Source organism: Amblyomma americanum, chromosome 11 (assembly GCF_052857255.1).
Source record: "Amblyomma americanum isolate KBUSLIRL-KWMA chromosome 11, ASM5285725v1, whole genome shotgun sequence".
Lineage (NCBI taxonomy): Eukaryota > Metazoa > Arthropoda > Arachnida > Ixodida > Ixodidae > Amblyomma > Amblyomma americanum.
The window spans coordinates 66821100-66842034 of record NC_135507.1 but is presented as its reverse complement, the minus strand read 5'-3'; the positions used below and the strand labels follow the sequence as shown (position 1 = coordinate 66842034).

Sequence of the window (20935 nt, the reverse complement as noted above, 5' to 3'; positions counted from 1 at the left end):
TTTCAAAAGTTCTTGCTTACCTTGCAGACGATCATGTCCAAATTAGCTGAAGTTCAAAATGATAGTCTCAGTGATCGGCTGGTGTGTTACCTCACTTTTGCTTGGCTGTGGTCCGCTTCGGCAATACTGTATTGGTTTTACATCTGGATTTATTTCCAAGCAGTTCTTGTACTGGAGCGCAAGGAGGTTAAAAGTGCACGATTTTTCTTCTATATTTTAAAAGAGTAGTCCCATAATAAATAAATAAATAAATTAATAAATAAGTACATAAATAAATAAATAAAATTTACTTGTCCAAGAGAAAGCAGCCAGTCGATCAGTCCCAACCTGCCCATGCAATACGTTTCAATTTCTCTTGGTCACTGTGCAGTTGGACTTGTTAGAACGTTTCAACCTACCTGGCTTTCTTTTGTCCACAAAGGACCATGCATCATTCGCTACAAAATGGCACAATGTAAAAAATAAAAATTCTGGATAATTATACAGGTCTCGGAAAGTGGGAATGCGATGCTGCCGATTGAATCAGCGTCCGTCCAAATTTCACATTTTCTACTTGATAGTGTTTCGACGAAAACTTGCACTTTGGCAATCCCTGTTTTAATCTTCGCTTTTGGCTTCAACTTTAGTCTAGACTAGAGTTTCGCGATGATTTTGAACTTACTTTCGCTACAGCTGGCCAAGATTGGAAGGTAAAATTGTTTTATTGGCTGAAAAAAACATCGCTACAGTGCAATATTCTAAATAGAGGGCGAATGAGCCCCAGCTGTTTTTAGGCGATATGTGTTACAACCATTGCGATATAATCGACGTTGTTGTGGACAAAGAATCTGAGCGGAACAAAATGTCGGAATGAAACACCTGTTATATCTCTTCATTCATGCAGTGGCGGCTCTCGGAAAATTTGATCAATTTCAGAATCATTCCCGTGTGCAATTTGAAGCTCAATAAATAACTTTTCTGTGCTAGCTCCAGTAGATCTGTTGTGGTGCTTTCCTTTTCCTGCACAAGAAAAAATCTGTGAGTGTTTTGCTATTTTCATTCCAAGCCAAACAAACAAGCTCAGAAAAGTTCCCGGGGCTTATATAAAACATTGATTGAGATCCATTGCAGGACCCCTTCAATTGAAAACAATTGTCCATTAAGCAATTGACTTAAGACGCAGTTTCCTACTGGCTCTTTCGCATACAAGAGCCGTTTGTTTTCAGGTGTTATTTTTTCCGAGATTTGCCAGTATAATTGGAATGACACTTGGTAGCCTAATATTCTCGGAAAATCGGGATAATCAGGCGCTGCTCTTCCCCATCCCTGCAAGACCTAACTTCTTTTTAATCTGAAAATATTTCATTCAGCTTCAAAGCAACTATTGAAATTCTTCAAGAACCCCTGAATGATGATGATGATAACGTGAAAAGCGCTTTATAGAATTGCGACAATTAGACAACAAGTCAACCACTTTGTTTTTACCCCAAGCTTCTAAAACAAACTTTTTAAACTTCAACTCCCCCCCTCCTTCTTTTTAAAATACGCGAAAATGGCTAGCTTTGTGTAACCACACCTCTAACGCATGCCCAATACGTTCTCGAGAATGAGCATCTACCTCTGAAAATCGCTTTTGACACGACTTTGTAGAAATCTTTTTAGGGTGCACGAATGGGAGGAGAAACGAGTTTTATCCGAAAGTGAAGTGCCTTATGTGTAATGTATTTTTGTCATCATCACTTGGAAGCTGGCGGTGAGCGTGGAGGCCCCGCAGGTGGACGCGGCGGAGACCCCGCAGTCGGTGGTCTTGAAACTCGTTGTGGGGAACCTTCCCTTGGCCGTCCAGGAACTCTTGGTGCTGGTCCTGGACGCCAAGCGACTCTAGGGGGGAGGAATTGCGGCGGTTCGGGTAGATGCTGACGGCCACCACGTACATTTGGAAGCCCCGGGTATGGAGGTGGAGGTTGATGAGGCGGGCCTCCATTTCCAGGGTACGGAGGAGGCCGCCCGTAAGATTGCGGATTTCCACGAGCCGAAAATATAATCTGCGAACCTGTAGTGGGTGAACGAAAGTCTTCAATTGAGGCACTTCCTTAACTAAATATTTACCGCATATTTCGGCACTATTCCTTGTACAACAGAGTTGACTTCTTGCCATGCCGGATCAACAGAAAAGAATGCCATATTAGCGCGATTAGTGCATCAGCACGTTATACTGCACTTTGTCAAGCATTTACCCTTTTAAACACTCTTGGGGTAAAATGAAGCTAACATGATGTGGAATAACCATGAGAAGCGCAGGCAGATCATGTCTGCAGCCGAAGAAAGGCCTCTGTAAGAAGCTTCGAAATAGTCCAGGTATAGGATAAGAGCAGATGCACTGTGGCAGCAAAATTGTTATCTCTTCCACCGCACAGACCAAGTAACGCGTGGAAGGTGGTGAGTATTTCTTCGCTATTATTACCACAGTCGGCATTTGGTTGTCTTTTTTAGGAAGTAAACATAAGTGCGGAGTCCACTTTTCCATTAAATTTCCGCCAGGACCGCAATCAACGAAGTTCTTTGTTAAATGTATTCAACTCTTGTACTGTCCTTTAATATCATACCTATGCGTTTAAAATTTCAAAACTTTTCACACACCACGTTTTTTTCACCTCAGAGTCAGCTTCCAAGTTTCAGTCCAAAAGATGGCTACTGGCTTGATGAAACATGACCTTATCTTTGAAATAGGAGATAAGATGGTTTTTGTTTCTACAGAAAAACTTCTACTGTCCTTATTCTGGTCCTGATGACATGGACACTTTATTTCAATACAGTCGCAACACCATCGTTGTATGGAATTAGAGTGCTAGTGAAATGTACATTTGATTTCACTTCCAAAGTAATATTTTGTTGCTGTGAATAGGAGATGTAGTATATGTGGTAGCAGCTTGACATTAGTGCTTTGATAGCAAAAAAAACAAAACAGAGGCCGGTTGGTTCTCCATCATGGTATGCTGCACGCGACTACACCAAGCAACAAACGACGAGACAATAAATAAACAAGTACACATGAGGCCTGATATCAATCCACCATAGTGGTTTGATATGTGGTATCTAAGAGAGCTCTTGAAATCTGGCCTTCATTTCAGGCAAAACGACAGTGCTTTTTGAGCCCACAACCAGTGGCTGTCCTGTTTCGTGTTTTGTCTTCTCTGTAACGCTGAAAATAGTCTTGAAACTCAAAACGATCACCAGGTGGTCGAAATTATTCATGAGCCCTCCACTACTGCACCTCTTTCTTCCTTTCTTCTTTCACTTCCTCCTTTATACCTTTCCTTACGGCGCGGCCACAGGTGTCCGCCGATATGTGAGACAGAGACTGCGCCATTTCCTTTCCACAGAAAGGCAATTTCATTTCATTTGAAACTCATGAAACCCTCTAGGGGAACAGCAACCTGAAACCACTCTGAACCGTATAGTTTTTTTTTCCTAATGGTCTTTATAACCCTAAAAGATAATTGCAAGACATTATATGTATCCGCATCTAACGGTAAAGCATTTTTCGCTTGCAGTCCTTCAGTTCTTAATGCCAACAGAGAAACTACTTTGGTGTGTGTACATAGGCGGCTTTCCTCGTATAATCGTAAGAACTTTCTAAACTTTTGTGGGGCAGGGAGGATGTGCGAGTGGTTATTTGCCGTTCGGGACACCGTGCGTCCGTTTCTTACCCGGTGCCTATCATGCCGTGGTTAAATGAAGATCCATCTGCTCATTTTTTTCTTGCGCATGGCAGTCTTCCAATATTTTCCCCCCAAAAATTATTTATAGCCTTCTTCCTTCTTTAGAACCCTTCTAATAATAATTTATTTCTCGTATCGCTCTCTGACCTCAGATTACGTGATTGAACACAGTAGTGAGCAGGCCCCCTGGACCGAACGTTTGACTTTATCAACTGAGGAGCATCTTTGTCCTCTCGTGATGACGCCTTACTCTAGACACCCCTGCGCACACCATGGTTAGGAGGAAAAAGTGCGATCCGCTTTATCCGTCATCATACAGTGCTCGAACAAACATCCCTGTGAACTAATGAGTGGCCACCGCCGCACTTGATAGTGCGTGTCGCTCTCTTCCCATAGAGATTCTCAACTTGACATGCTTGAAGCACTTACCCCATCGTAAAGATTTACTGCAAATTGCGACCAGGTTGCTTGGATTTCTGAGAGGGGGAGATAAGTCTCAGCCTTGTGCGCAATTTTTTTTTTGTTCTCTGAGCAGTCATATCCTACCTCTGTCTACGTCCATGAAGCCATTAGTAAGGGCGGTAATAAAGCCTTCTGAGGGCGTTGTTTTCCTCTCAGCAAAAGAAAGTTGCAATAAATGCGTTAACGATATCAGATATTTTTGTTCTTCATTTATTTTAATCATCTCTTTGTCGCCATTACCGTACCTTACGCTCCTTGCGGTGCCTCTCCTATTTTTGTTAACTTGAAATAATTTATTCATATTGTTTTTTCTCCTACACTGCCCTATAATACCTGCCGAGTGCTGCTCCTCGTGTTCGTTTTTACTTGTCCGCATTGCCAGCGTCTAAAAGCAACATGGTCGAGAAGTACTATACTTAGAATGCTTGGCCAGCAGCAGGGCTGTGCCACGCTATCCTTTTCATTTATCTCAATGTGTTTATACCACCAGCATCCTAAAGCAGATATATAAAACCCCGGTTAAATGCAGAAAAAGCTTCTAAGAGAGTCTTTTGTATGTCCCTGGGCATCTAAAACTGTTGCTATATATCTTCACGTATATAAAGCATTTGTTCACTCTTTGGCAAATATGCGATCCAGTAGCGTCGTATACACATTTGCGAAGATAATAACGGACATAAGAGTTTTGTCTCAAGAAAACTTCTGTGATAAGGAAGTGTTAGCAAAAACATCATTGATCAAGCATATTTACCTTTCTCGGAAGAGCCACGTTCTTCTCCACAAGTATGGTCGCCTGCGGATATTCTACATAAAGAAAAAAAAGCAGGACGGTTACATTACGTAACACCAGATTCAGTGACGCATGTTCTTAAATTTTCAATTTGTGATATACAGAAAAGGAGAATTTAAGAGCGATGTGGGTATATGTAAAGTCATGGTCAAATGTCTTTGGGCAAAAGGCTTTTAGTCGACGCTCCTTATGAAGTTGTACACTTGGAAGCGCAAAAATCCGTCGTCCGGTTTTTTGCGCTTCCAAGTTTACAACATGCATCACCAACTAGCCCGGCAGCTTGCTCTCCTAAACTCCTTATGAAGCCATGGCGAAACCATTTAAGATCACAGGGCTTTGGCATATTTCAAGTTGTTTCTTACTGCGGACGAAAAGCTCGCTGCTTGACGTGATCTTGCAATGCTCCTCTACAGGGTGAGTTAAAGGAACATTCATTGAAATAAAGTTGAGTGCTGTGGCCTATAAACCTTTTACGGGGGGTGCATGGCTAGAGAGACCTAATTTTCTTTGAGACATAAGGACCCTTCATGTAAAACGGAATTCCATGTACTCGATAATCTTGATGAACACTTTGGGATCTGAGAAGTTGCAGATGAGGCCCAAGTGTTGAACCTATCTCTGATTCTGAAACACAATGCCCATGCATATGCTTTGGCAGGTTGTTACATCATTAGCAGAAGTAACGAGGGAGATCAACTGCGCTCTTGCTCGCAGGATCATTGAGTACGGACAGGTCAGTGGGGTGCTTTGCGATGACTCGTACCAGTTACACTGTGAGCGACGAAGGTTTAACGAAAGCTAAACTAGGTGCCAGTTGGCTCTGCGCTTTAGTTTCACCGCGCTACTACAAAACACTACCGACGATGAGAAAAAGACTCGCATGTGTTTATCTTTCTTTTTGGCATCGTCGGTAGTGTTGTGTTCTAGCGCGCAGACCACGCAAAAAGTGAAACATTCCTTCCAGTTGCACTCTGAGCATCCTTAGCGTGGTTACCCCTGTTTCCGCCTTCTGGTTATGCCGACTGCTACTAATTGAACGAAGCTCAGCCAAAGAAACAGGCCTTGAGTAGCTGCCGCCATGACAATATGTCAATACTGCAAAAGCGGCTTTTGCAAAAAAAATGAGAGAAATGTTCTACCTACATCAACGGGGCCGAAAAATGGAATATTATAGCCCGGCTTTCCATTTCTAATATCGAACCTCAAGTGATACCCTATACTATGTTATTTAACAGTGTCTGGTACCATCCACAAACAAAACAATGCAATTAGTTAGTTTCTCTAAAAGCTGGGTATAAATAAATATTTCTAGCTCCAACATCTCTAACAGAATACTACATATTGATATATGTATACACTATCACCTAGACTCCCCAGTTGCGTTTTACGGCACTTCAGCTTCTTCTGATAGTTCGGCAGGAAATAAAACATTTATTGCGAATATGACAAAAGTTACCTTTTCTAATATTTGTGCCGACCAAAAACTAACACCGCGATTCCATTCGGCTTTCATTTCTTCACAAGCTTAAGCACTCCATGCAGTATTCGGCGGGGACAAAATGCGAGTTGATTAAGTTAGAAATGACACTCTTGGCTTCCTTTGTTTGCTCATTTATTTGTATTATTGCTTCCTTTGTTTGGGAGCACACGGCTGGGCACGATTTAAAAGCATACATGTTTGAACAGTCTTCTCATGAAATTTGTAGTGACAAAAGATACCCTGATTAGGGGTTAGCAAGATAAGCAAAGCAGTGCGCTTTTAATCTTCAGAAACAACTTCTGCGCTGCCCGCCGTTGTGCTCGCCGTTTTGAGTTTTGCTGCGAGAGTGACATCCCTTGCTTTGTTTGTGCACAAACTCTCTTTTATTATGGACAGACTGCTCACGAAATTTTCGGCGACACAAAGTGCCCTGATCATGGGTTAGGAAAATATACAGACGAGTGCGCACTGAATCTTAAAAACAAAATTAAATTTTTTGTGTCAAGTGTTTCCTAGAGGCACAGACGATGAGAATGATCATTGTCAGCTGGAAGATGCACGATTTAAAAAGGGCCAGAATTGGGCATTCTCCGCACCAGGCAGATATAAATTCGGGATCAATAATCCATCAAAGGGAGTGGTGGGGCGGTTTGAATGCTCCATATGAGCCACTCATACGAATCATTTGAATACGGAGGCCACTTGATACAGAACATTGCGTAAAAATCAACATTTTTGTATAAATTTCTCATATGACTTCAATATTTTAACCGCATAGTTTCAAAATAATTTTTATATGATCTGGCTTACGTTATACAAAGCCAAACAACGTGTCGCAAAGTAGAGAAAGAGGCTGCGGTAAACTATTTACCGAGGGAAAATTTGATGGATAACTGCCGGAACCTGGGATCGAACCCGGCACCTCCTGAATGCGAGGCCGATGTTAAATCACTACACCATCACAGTTTCGAGATAAAGGGACCGCTTCAACTTCTGAAGGTGTGGAGTTTGTCTCCCTCCAATCCTCCATATAACAATATATGCTTTTTTTCAGGTCAACTCTGTACCTGCCCTTTTCGCTGAAGTGGATTTTCAAGCTCAGCTCACACTGTGGGGGGGGGGGGGGGGGTTGCAGGTAGAGGCTCATTTCCCTGGCAATGCACACTGGCTAGCCGACCACCAGGCCACGTGGGAGCTGCTACCGATTTTATGAAACCTTTGGTAACCGGTGATAAAGGGATTTAGCCCACAGCCTACCGAAGCCTGTGCGTGTTATCTACCTCGAGGCCACTGCGCGGAGTCGCCAGCTGTCTCTGACTCCAAAATAAATTTTGCCGTTATGAGCTCGATACTGGAACTTATACCCCTGTCAAATGGGACTTCTTCAACGCCTTTGCCGTAAAGTTGTTTTAGTGCATTAAAGGAGGAAAACCGAAAAGGAGCAGTGGCACTGCTACACGGCAAATTCAAAGGAGCTAGAACGCGGCCTCCGTGAATGCCAAAAGTCACCGCTGTGTGCGAAGTGGCGCTAGCAGACGATAGCACTTCAGCTAGGAGGATAAGAGTGGTTTCGTTTATGTTTGAAAAAGTAGCTACCACGACAATAAACGAGCGTTCTGACGGCGAGAAACGGATATTTTGAAAGAAAAGTTTCTTTTTTTTATCGTTCCCGGTCCAATCACGGTAGGCGCACTTTTCCGTTCGGCTCCTCGGTGTGTGTGAGAAGCGTGTTTTGTTGCTTATGTCCTTGTGCGTATTTCAAAGAAATTTTCTTGTGCCTGGTTAGCGTTCTGCCGTAATCACGAGCGACGAACTGCAAGACGTTAGAACGAAGTGTGTAATTGCCATGAAGAGCAAACGAATAAAAAACAGCAACGCGAGAAGCGCAAGCACATGTGTGTCCATGCGGCTGCTGAAAAGTGCTCAAGTCCTTTCTTAGCAGTGTAGATGTCTTAAATCATAGCCTCCTCTACGGTTAAGTGCACTGTAACGCAAAATTAACCAATAAATAAGATAAATTAGATATTTTTTTGCCTTTTCAAAACTAAAATTGTGTCAATTTGTTATTCTCTGAGCTCGCTAGCTGGCGCTGCCGTCTAAGTTGCTCCTTTAAGCAACTTTAAGGCCGCTCACGGCCGCGATTGTGTCTGCGAACCTTTTTCGCTAAGGTCTCGACGCTTTGCCGTGTAGATGCGCGTCACGCGCCTTTGGGGCAAAAGACCTTAATACCTAAGGCCTTACAAGTGCTCATGTGACAGGGGTATTAGAATATCTTATTAAAGAGAACGTCTAAAAACTCCCTTATAAGAGGTAGAGATCCCTTATAAGAGGTAGAGATTGTGGTGTGGAATGCTACAAGCGCGACTAGTCTTGCTTATTCTTCCGGCAATTGCTCCACCGTAGCGTCACTTCTATGTTAATAATGTCCATTGACCAGGCGTCAAGAGTAATTACGACATGGAAAGATCACATCCTGCTATCAATGCGTCTGCCGTTTCGCCTACTCTTCAGCCTCAAGGATGTCTCCTCAGCACTTCAGCTCCTCCTGCACCCGGTATTTCATCGCTGCTCAAGTCACCGCCTTCACTTGCAGGGGACGAACCATCGAGAATCCATACCGCCTTGCCTGTTCCTGTGCCTACCCCTACACCACTCCTGTCCTCTCCTGTTTGGACTGTTTCTGATGACAGTATTGAACTGGCTGCGAAAAAGGTAAAGGCCACTCCAACCTATCTTACCCCTTCAAAGACGACACCATCGAACTATCCACTCCCGACACTTGATCGCTCCTTCCGAGTGCACATTAAGCCTACCGCGCAATACGACATAACGTCAGTTCCTTCAAGATCGGTGCAGCAGCTCATTGACCGTGCACTGGGCATCTCAGGGTACCGCGGCTTTATTTACCACCGTCCCTCCAATTCTGTCACCGTTCAAGTAGCGTCACTTGCCGATGCTGAAAAGATCTGTGGCATTGACAAATTATATATCATCGAGTCACAGTATGTACCTGTACAGGCCTATCTAGCATCTGGACCCGGCTTACAAAGATGTGTCATTTATGACCTAGAACCTAATGCGCCTCCGAAGGAAGTGATGACGGATCTCTACTCCGACACTCACTCAGTGCTTAATGCCCGCCGACTAGGCAACCGAGGCGCATTTATTCTCCTGCTTATGGGGCCGTTAGAACTTCCTACCCGATTCTTCTACAATGGACGAATCGTTCACCCGAAGCCTTTCCGTCCTGCACCAGACTACTGCTATCGGCGCCTGCGACAAGGTCACATCAAAAAGTGGTGCCCTGCATCCCAAGACACTGCCCAAACCACCAGCAGACGGTCTTCCCTCATTCAGGTGCCCATTCTGTAAGACAAATGACCACGACATCATTTATTCTAAATGCCCTCGAAACAAACGTCGTCCGCTAGCTGCGCCTACTCAGGCTGGAGTGAATATCTCCAACCGTTTCGCTGCTCTGTCGACAGAAACAGATGAAGCAGATACTGAAAAACCGCCAGCATCTTTGCCTACACCTTCCGGTATCCGCCCTTCCTATGCCTCTGTTGCAAAGACAGGTTCCCATACCCAGCGGAAAACAGAAGATGAATTTCCTCCAATAACCTCCTCTCTGCCTGATGAGATCTCTGCCATCGATGACGCGATCGCCAACGTTCGCCAACAACTTGATCACCTCTGCCGACGTCGCTCTCTCTTACTACAACGTCCGCACATACCGCCAGTTCAGCCTGTTTGCCAAGTGCCTCCATTTTCTAATGTGGACAGTCGTTCAGACTCAAAATATGACCAATCAGAGCAATCTGTAGCATCTTCAATGTCATTCCTCATTATCCTATTGCAGCAACTCCCTCAGATGATTGCATCTGTTTTTCGAGCGAATGGCTAATAACGCTACTTCCCATGTCGTGTAATGGAACTGGCGGGGTCTTACTAATAAGCTCCCTGAATTGGAGCTGCACATTCAAGAAGGCAAACTCTCTGCTTGGGCTTTCCTTCTCCAGGAGCATAATGCCATCCTTCCTCTCTCTGGTTATTGTGCACATCGCAATCCATCAATACACGACCGCCGTAGTGGTCTTGCTCCTGGTATATAAGCTATATATGTTCATTGTTCGACACCACATTCTCCCGTCGATCAGTCACGTTGGTGCAATACCCGACAAGAAGTAATTGCCATTCTCACTAAGCCGCAACGTACTCCAGTACTATTGGTTTCTTTTTACGGCCGACCCCTATCCTCTACACTCAACCTTGGATGGTTTACACATCTGCGAACCTCTTACCCAAGTGTACCCATGCTAGTTGGAGGAGATTTTAATGGGCCACATACAGCCTGGGGTTACACCCATAACTCTAAACGTGAAGATCAGATTTACGACACGTTTTTTGACCAGTCGTTTACACTTCTGAACAACACCACTAATTATACCCGCCCGCGTGCTCCTCCATAAACTCCGGACCTTACATGGTGGCTGGGTCCCGGCAATCCTCACTGGTCTTGTGACGCAGACACCTGGGGCAGTGATCACTCCCCCATCCTAATTGACTTTGCTTTAAGTACATTGCGTAAAATTCGCCGGAAGGTCCTTGTAACTTCTTGGGACAGTCTTCGCACGGATGGTCGCCTCGCCTCAATAACTCCTGCCTCAGCACTTTCTACATTTATGCTTATCTTAACTCAGAACACAGTTTCTTCCACTGTCAACGAAGACCAACCAAATCCTGACTTTCACCTCGTAATCTCTGGGCAAGGCGCAGAGAGCTGGGCGTGTACATCACTCAGCATCCTTCAGACCAGAATGCACGAACGGAACTTCATAGAGTCACCGCTAAAGCCCGTCAGTATTCTGAACGCCTTCTGCACAAGCGCTGGACAGAGTGGTGTTCTCAACTCAGTAATCCTGCCGGCAATCGCCACTTGTGGCATGTATTTCATTCCACGGAACGCAAGCCATCCGTCAAAGACTATGCCGAGAGTATTCGTCTTGCCCTTCGTCTTTCTCCAGATGAATTTGCTTTGTAAGCTGCCCTTCAGTTTTTTCCGAATTATGACTGTTCACCTGCACCTGTTCCGATCAGTTACAAACATGAGCCAGAGGATAACATTCCCGTTCACCATGGCTGAGCTTATAGCTGCAATTGAAGACATCCGCCCTAACACGGCACCTGGTCATGATGGTGTACCTTATGTCCTATTCCGGAATCTGGACGGTGAAGCATTGACTTCACTTTTCAGATTTTTTAATGAAATCTGGACATCCAGTGAGATGCCACGAGATTGGAAACATTCAGTGGAAGTTCTAATACAAAAGCCTGGAAAATCACCCGCAACTCTTGGGGCCCTACGACCGATTTCTCTTACCCCAACTATTTGCAAGTTGTATGAAAAACTGCTTGCCACTCGACTGTCCAGGTGGCTCGACCATCATCAGAAATATTCGTCTTCACAAATTGGTTTCCGACCAGGATACGGAGCTGAAGATGGTCTTGACCACTTTACCAACGACGTGATACGTCGTTCACCTTACAGCCGTCTCGTTCGCACAGTCCTGGCAACAGATATCACGAAGGCCTACGACAACATTCTTCACGAAGCCATTCTCAACACTATGTCATCACTTGGCATGCCCTTGCAGATACATCGAGCAATTCATGCTTTTATCTCACAAAGGACATTTGCTATCTGTGTTAATGGTAAACCTACAGGCCGCTTCATTTCCAATCGCGGAGTACCGCATGGCTCAGTTTTAGCACCAACTCTATTTAACATCGCATTCATTCCTCTGATACACAGTCTTTCCACACTTCCTAATGTTCAAGTTCTGGCATATGCAGACGATATCACTCTCTGGTCCACAAATCGCTCAGCTCAGGTGCAGCAAGACTCTGCAAAATGCCCTCAATCTTCTACACAACTTTCTCGTCAACACTGGCCTCTCCCTCAAACTCTCCAAATCCTGTTACGTTCATGTGGGCAATAAAGCTGGCCGCCGTATTTTCAAAGCCACTCCGTTCGTGCTCACTATTGACAACGCACCTCTTCCTGAAGTGGAACATACCAATGTATTGGGCCTGCATGTTCATTCTTCAGGCAAAGACACGGCTTGGTTATAAGCTATGCGCAAGAGTGCTATAAACACGCTTGGCCTCATCCGCAGAAAAGCCTATCGCTCTGGAGGTGCCCGCTCCAATAGAGCTCGTCGACTTGTTCGTGCTGTCGTTCAACCTCAGCTCCTATATCAGGATCAGTTTCAAAAAACTTACGAAACGACAGTGGTCTACACTCGAAGCACTCAACCACGAAGCCATACGAGTCATTACTGGCCTACCCCGAGCAACGCCTATTTGTTTGCTGCAGGAGTATGCCCAGCTCAACACACTGGAATATTTAATTACCCAGCGACAAACCAACAGAGCACGGAAAGTTTCTCTTCGTCCAATGTTAGAGCCTCAACCACCTCCATGGGACTACTGCCACATTACATCAAACAAGCCAGCTTGTCATAAGAAGTCGGAGTTCTCCTCTCGGCCATTAGCATCAACTTTTTCTACCCAACATGATGACTGCATCCTTTACACAGATGTCGCCATAACCTCAACGGGGGGATAAACTGCTTTTATAAGCCCGACACACCCTCAACTCTACAGCCGACAGACCTACTGTACTGAAAATTCATCACCTCTTCTCTTGGAGCTCCAAGCGATTTTAAGTGCCATAGCATCTTTACCTGACGACCCTCTTTATAACCAGGTACACCTATTCACTCATTCCCAAGAAGCTCTCAAGCACCTAAAGAAAATGAGTGGTACCCTGCGGGTTTCTCAGGACATACATGCTGCTTGCAAATCTTACCCGGTCTCTATACTCATACACTGGCTTCAAGCACGCACAGATGTCGATAGCATCGCACCTGACATGTCATCTCGTTTAGCGGACGTACCGCAAACACCTCCTGCCTCTTTACCACAAGTTCCACTTCTGACACATTTAACATCTTCAGCCTCCCTCAGGCGGCGTACACGTGCTCTTATTCCCCCGTGTACCCACCCCCTTCCTCCCAACCTATCACGGATGGAGGAGGTGTCTCTAAGGCGGCTGCGTGTCGGAGTGGCCGTTACGCCTGCAGTTCGCCACCAGTGGCAAAGTGAGAAGATTCCTGCGCAAGAAAAATGCCCTCACTATGACAGACCCGCTTCTGACACCACTGTTCACCACCTATAAGTGGACTTGTCCAGGAACTTCACTCGTGCGCGCTCGCGTTCTGCAGGAGGCAGGCCTGTCCTCAATGACTCCGATTTCAACTTGTGGATAACGACAAACATTTACGCCCAAGGAGTATGTGACTTTTTACACCTTACTGAACTCCATGCCTTTTTGTTACCTATTAACGTAATAACGTTCATTAATGGCATCACATTTTATGCCGTGCGGCACTTTTAGCATCCTAATTAATAATAATAATAATAATAATATTAATAATAACAATAATAATAATAATGTCCTAAACCCGGTCGGATCTACCCCGCTATGCATATAGTCACTTATATTAGCACATATTCCACTCCCGCAGACACCACCAATGCACACATTCACGCAACACAGTCCACATTATAGTCCCCTCCAGAAGTCACCATCTATGCACATATTAAGTAACAGTAGAACATAGTCAATTGAAGTGCCACAATCCACACACATTCACAAAATGTATAACATAGTCCACTCCCGACGACACCATCTACTCACACATTCAGTCGGAGTAGGCCATAGTCCGTTCCTGCTGTCACCATTTAGAAAGATCAGTGTCTTGCAGAAATGTTAAAAGAAGGTGTGCAAGCTCCCTTCAGCATGTCTGGTTTCCACTCGGGTAGACAATGTCCTGAACTGTACTCTGAAGGGTTCCTGTCCTCTTGAAGGAAGCGAACATCACATACCTATCCGCGTTGTACTCTGGACAGTACATAATATAATATTCGATATCCCCGCACACACCACATAGAGAAAGTAGCGGAGACGAATCTTTGCTCGGTAGGCCAGCTTCCGACAGGGCCGATACTGGAACACAAGTCTCTTTCAAGAATAGTTTTAGTTCAGCTAACCGACTTAAAATCCCAGCGCAGTTCCATTTCAACATAAACGGCACTTTTCGCTGGATATTAGACCCACGAGGTTGAACACTATCCATATTAGATCGAAAGGAATTTTGCTGCGAAGGTGGTAACTAGGGACTCAAAAGAAAGCACCAACTGAAGGAAGTTCTTCAGGTAACCAGGCGCAATCTCTGGAACATGTGAACGCAGAGCCCCAAACAACACATGAAGAAGGTCAGACAAAACTTGGTTTTTGAGCTCGTTATTTTGCGCAACGCACTCACTTACAACATCGACAAAAGATGCCGACGGGCACAAACTCTTGGCTGCAGTAGCTGGTTTTTTTGTCACTTGTGCATATGAGAGACTCTCTTGCCGTCGAGTCTGGCTGTGATACGGTCGCTAAGTAACATGGACAGTTTTTGCTGGATGTCGAACAACCGACTCGAACCCAATGTACCTTAGCGTCTTGGTGGGTCAAGTCTCTTAGTCCCCTCAGGTCTCTTATATATCCGTATATCTGCCAGTGGACACCAGAAGCTGCCTCAAATGAATTTCCGGAAAGTTGCTGACGAAGCATTGGAGGAAGTGTTTCGACTACATAGCTCAAAAACTCTACACAGCTATAGCCCGTTTATTACAACTCCGTTGTGGAAGGCCTTTGGAATGGTCAGCCATGCTTAACATTCCTCGGCTTGGCAAGCTGTATGGTTTTTACTACTTTGATACACAAACCAAGATCGGCCGTATGAACTGCAACAAGGACGGACAACTACGGCTGTAGCCATTTGCGAATTTAAGCTGCAGAAAGTTCTTTTAATTGCTAAATTAAATGTGTTATAAATATTTCGTCTTGGCTACTGCAATCTGTCGGTTTCTGTGGTAATTCATTCTTTTATTTTATGTACAAGCGGGTATCAATGAATGACATCTGCATTAGCCTCTGCTCATTTGCATATTTTATTTGGTTATGAAGTATCCCTGCAGTTTTCAGTAGCAGCTCACATTTTACTAGCCCATGTTCCTGTCAGCGGCAAAGCGCCTCTAGAGAGCTCACAGCGCTCAGCTTTGCTGACAGTATCTCCAAATCTTGGGTGGTATGCGCATATGTGTCCGCGGTCACATGATTGCTATCGTTTGTGTGGAGCTTGTGCGCAGGACCAGAGGATGAGAGGCCGAAGCCACAAGTGGAAGGCAGCAGCAGTGGAGCAGCAGTTACAGTGTAGCGGTGCCATTTCTAGCGCACCCCATAAATGTGAGAGCCAAATACAGACTACGGCGTCGGCGCCAATTGGGAATAGAAAATTGTGGAGTATAATGGGTATCCCATGCAAGTTAAAATGCGAGAAGCGGAGCCGCACAGAAACCGCGCTTTTTATGCAGCGCCAAATATAGAGGCACGAGCTCAGAAATGCGCAAACTGGTAACAAAATTTTGTCATGAGTCGAGAACCAGCAAGATGATGAAATCCTACCTGCCTACGGTTTGCGGAAACGCTCGAAAACGTGCTTCCCGCCATTATTATTGCGAAGTTCATGCAAGGATGGCTCCACGTAAACCAGAAAGTCGTTATATGTGACCCAGGAAAATAATAAATAAATGCGTAAGATGTCAATTAGGAAATTTTGCGCTCATTTCCGGCTGCTCATACCGCAGAAAAAGTGACGATAAGGATTTATGAGAGCTTCGGTGAGAGCTATGCTGTAGTGGATCACGCATGGTCACACCCTTAAGCGCATCATAAAAAAGAGGCTTATAATGTGAAAGTGCTCTAAAATAATATTGGGCGAAAACACGAAGCCGTAAGATTGACTGCGGACCGTAGAGCTACAGTTCAACCTTGCGCATTACCAGGACATGAACTGTTCCACCGCCACTAAAGATGTCTATCATGAATATATTACCAAAGCAGAATACTTTTTCAGTAACAAAATTCGGACCGTTTTGTTTACTCGTTATTGCTTGCAATGCTTTATTCAGGTAGCGCTTTGGAAAATCAAAATAAGTAGTTTAAATCATACGAAAAAAATGGCGGTTTTCATAAAAGGGTTCAATTTTACACTAGCATCTTCTGATTTATCATGCTTTACGGAATCCCTACACAAACCTTCTGATGTGGCTGTGCATATTGTCACGTAGTGGTGACGGCAGTCGAAGCAATGATGAAGACGGACAAAAGGGTCTTCTAAAAGAAAACTGTTCATTGGGCTGACGCACCCAAAATGAACTGAATCACTCGGCGGCGGCGAAGCGACAAGCGTGCTCTGCGGTCGTCGAACAGAATGCCCGCCGCTGTCAGCCGTGCTCAATTTAAAGCTGATAGCGAACTTTCGAGATAAAGCGTGCAAAGTTACTAGAACATTCCGGAACAACGTAGAATCAGCTCTGCCTGGCTGCGATCAATCGAGATAAATCTAGTGGCGTCTTGTGTCGCAAACAAAGTGATAAAGTGGTGTGGTGGCAGATTTTCAAACGAACAAATACTGCAAATATTCGCGGCAATATAAAATAAAGAGAACAATAACTGCAGATGATGTATTCAACTCATAGATGACTTTCTTTCCTCGTATTCTCTGCATAGTTTATAGGTGATATTTCAAATATTGTGTATAATGACATAGGAGGTCCGTAGATATTTTGACCTTTCCGCATGCGCTTTTCATATAGCCCGCGTGTACAATGTACGCTTCACTTCGCTTGCATATGAGCCATATGCACCACATGCGTAATTATAGCAATCATCATACGGAACGTTTCTCCACACTCATTTCGTAGGCTGCTCAGATACGAAGAAATAATGAGTTCGCAGAACCGCACTTATGGTGAAGCTGCATGACGTCCATGCGGAATGATAGAGCATGAGGACATATACGGGTAATTACGGTAGTAAACTATGAAATGAAAGCAAAGTACTGGCTATCATTTGAAAAAAAATAGATGGCTTGTTTCTGATGCTAAATTTTCGCAAAATAAAAATTTTTTAACCACTTTCTTTATCTAAACCAAAACAACACAGACGCGTATGTCCTCCAAGATTATCAATTTCTCGCCCATCTATTAAACTCGACCGAGACGACGTTATGCACCCAGCGTCGATTACGGAAAAGTCACTCTTGGACTGCAATTTTAGTTGCTCGTCCTTTTTCAGATATCTGGCAAAAGAATGCATAATAAACAAAACATTGCATACAGGTGGTGCTTAATACAGTTCCAATCTAGCTTGTTCAGAAGCGTTCCGCGGGGTATTTTTTATCCTTAGTATGAATTCTTGATTAGCACGATGTCTCTTTTTGACTTCTGCTATGCACTTTATACAAAGAGCCACAGTTGTCAACCCACGTTAACGAAAGAAGCCCGGACTGACTGAAGGATTTATACAACTTCTGCGGACTGAAAACACGTTCTTAGTCTCACAGCTTTGTTGAAGGTGTAAATATGTTCTATAGGTTATCGCTTCAGCTACACGTGCAGTGAATCAGAACAACTACAACGCCATGTACACTTCTTGATAGAAAACTCAACGACGTTTACTATGTGACAAATGATGCACTTGATCCTTAATGTAATAGCTTTGTAGTATAATCCTAGGGCACTTTAAACCGCTCTTACAATATTCACGAATCCAAAAACCGTGGGCATCTTCATTGATCTCTGCTCAGCGCAAAGAATCTTCAGAAATGTGAGGCGCCTGCTCAGAGTCGCTATGGCGTTGCGGAATAACGGGATTTAATATGGTCTTCAGTTAGCTCATGTATACTCAAACGCGATGATATAGGGTATAAAATTTTCATCCGTCTCAAGCAGCCCACGCCTCTTACAACTGGCAGAGATCTCTTCACTGTGATATAGATTAGAAAACAGTATGCTCCCACTCGACAAATATATGCCCACTTACAGGAAAACAGCAACTGCGAGCATTAGTTGACTGAAGTGGAATGAAGGCGCCCTCATTACATCCGATGTAATGACACCCGCTGTATACCGCAGAAGGTAAGAAAGTGGAATTGGCCACTCTAGAGCTGGTGTTTTATATATTTTTTAAGGTCTGCTTAGCAAGGGAAATCGGGCGGAGTGAGAAAAATAAAATGAATGACATCAACACATTGAAGTACTTAGCTCTCATTCAATGTGCCGCTAAATTGGAGCGTTTACTTATGTGCAAGTTATGGGCGAGCTGAAGCTTAGTTCTCATCCTATTCGTCCACTTAAGCTCATAGAAATTTGAAAAATGTGCACACACATCGTACGATGCACAACAGCAATAAAGTGAATCTGATTATTATCTTGAGCAAACACTGCCAGCTGGGTTGCCCAAGCAACTCTGCCTTCTCTAAATACAGGGTTCTTCCTTGTATAGAAGAAATTTGTATTTTCAATTAACTGGTTATGTGAAACTATTTCTTCTCAACCGCAGATTACAACATATACAGACCACTTGGTGCTTACGGTCAAGCCTAAATTTATTTAAAAATGGCACAGGAGGTCCAACCTTAAAATTAGGAGAGAAAAAATCAGCGCATGCAGTGTGCCAAAAAACAATTTTAGCTTGAAACCTTGAGTTGTTGTTGACTACATTGTACAAAAGGGGACCATTTCATATATCCACAGAGTTAGGAGAAAAAGCCTAATGGTGCAGTTTCTTTAAAATATAAGACAAATTCTGCAAAAACTACATTATTGCGCCTGTGTACAAACTGCGCCAGTGCATACTTTTCTGTACGTCTCCCTGGCTTTGAACTATGAAGAGAGCAAAAAGATGTGTGTTTAATTTCTTATGAGAAAAATTTTTCGCAGTTTAATGTAGTGCGCTGTGAGAAACAATGTCAACAAAGAGAACAGGAAAGAAAAGGGACACAGGTGACGATGAAGTTTTTAAAAAAGTTGTCCTAAGGAACAACCGCGTCTACTGCAATGGCGCAGTCAACAGGATGAGGGAATCTTCCTTGCTCCTGAATGAGGAGGAATTTGTTCAGCCAGCTTGCCCGTCTGGAGGGAAATCCGTGCCGTCCTAGAACACTGTGCGTGGTTTCTCGACGGATTCCCTTCCACACATTGCCCAGGCCATCTCGGTGTTCTCTCACCGGCTATAACATTGTGTGTCCTAATTTGAGCTGCTACTATTGTTGCCCCACACGAACACCTTTGCGTCTATCATTGAGCGTTCCTGTGTTTCTCACACTCAAGATGGAGAAGTTACATGTTTGGTTACAGGTGCGAAAACAGACACAACACAAGGCAGAAAGACGGGACGGAGCGCTGGCCTTGTGTTCTGCCTTGTGTTGTGTCTGTTTTTGCGCCTGCAACCAAAGATGTACAGTTACCAACTTGCCCAGTAAGACGTTCTCGTAGAAGTTACAGCCCACCGCTCCGTTCGGTCTCCCGACTTTACGAAGGAATCCATGAAGGGAATCTTTCGATGTGCCTCTCAAGCGTGCAACCTTTATGGGGACCACAGTTATGCAGTTTGTTCGGCCTGGACCGCGGTTCTTTTCGCTGTTTTCGCAGCCACCCAGTGCGTATGGTGCCCGGTTCACGAACATGAGATCACGGCAGCAAGCTTGGGCTGAGAACGTCGCTACAAACCTGTGTGACAAACCAGACCATCTTGCGGCATGCAAAATTACGTGACCCTCCCTGGCGGCTCGTCAGCATGTCACAAAACGCCTGCGTGTTTCTATCCATTCGGCTAATGTGCACCCAGTCTCCACCCTGCACCACCGCTCCTTGGCACCGCAAGCTCACTTTGTCGCGAAATCTGCCGTGGCACCGATTTAAATAGAAACGCGGGGAAGCGCAGCTCGGAGCTATGCCTGCTTACCTCGGGAACTCGCACGAGGCCTCAAGTGGTCCAACGCGACTATCGGCTACGGCGTCACCAACCGCACCAACGCCGGGGAGGGTATTTTGCTGCCACACCACGATCAGACACTGGCGGCCACGGGAGCTCCATCGCAACTGAACGGTCGTGTGGCCGAGGTCGACGCAACTTTGGCGACAAAAGTCGAAAGGCAGCCAAGATAACTGTGTTCGACGCGAAGCCCTGACCGCAGTGATGTTGAATAGCAGCAAATCCAGCGTTACCTCCGTTCAAAGAGGAGCCAGGCAAAGCGGGGCCTGAGTTGATCCGGTCGCCTTAGCTTTCATGAGTGTGCCGCTGATGTAACGCGTGGGCGATGTCAGCCTTTTAAGTGCTCGTATATGACTGCCGCTGGCCCGCAGAGTTCTACCTTCGCTTGCTACTGTACCAGAAGAGCAGTGACACCTCTGCTTACTCCTGCCGCAATCAATGGTCTCATGCGAGGGCATGGAGGTTGAAACGATATTACGTAAGCCAACAGCTTAGGTTTATGGTTTATGGGTGTTTAACGTCCCAAAACGAATCAGGCTATGTGG

The 20935-nt window shown here is 44.7% G+C and overlaps 1 protein-coding gene across 1 annotated transcript; it reads right to left on the bottom strand.

The window, feature by feature from the left end:
* Positions 1-718: 718 nt before the first annotated feature.
* Positions 719-18538, bottom strand: LOC144110540 (uncharacterized). The gene is made up of 3 exons (XM_077643538.1): positions 18438-18538; positions 4915-4967; positions 719-2032 (listed from the first exon to the last, which is right to left on the bottom strand). Exons 1-3 carry the CDS (start codon positions 18491-18493, stop codon positions 1716-1718), a joined length of 426 nt encoding a protein of 141 aa, XP_077499664.1. The 5' UTR covers positions 18494-18538; the 3' UTR covers positions 719-1715.
* Between the last annotated feature and the right edge of the window lie 2397 nt (positions 18539-20935).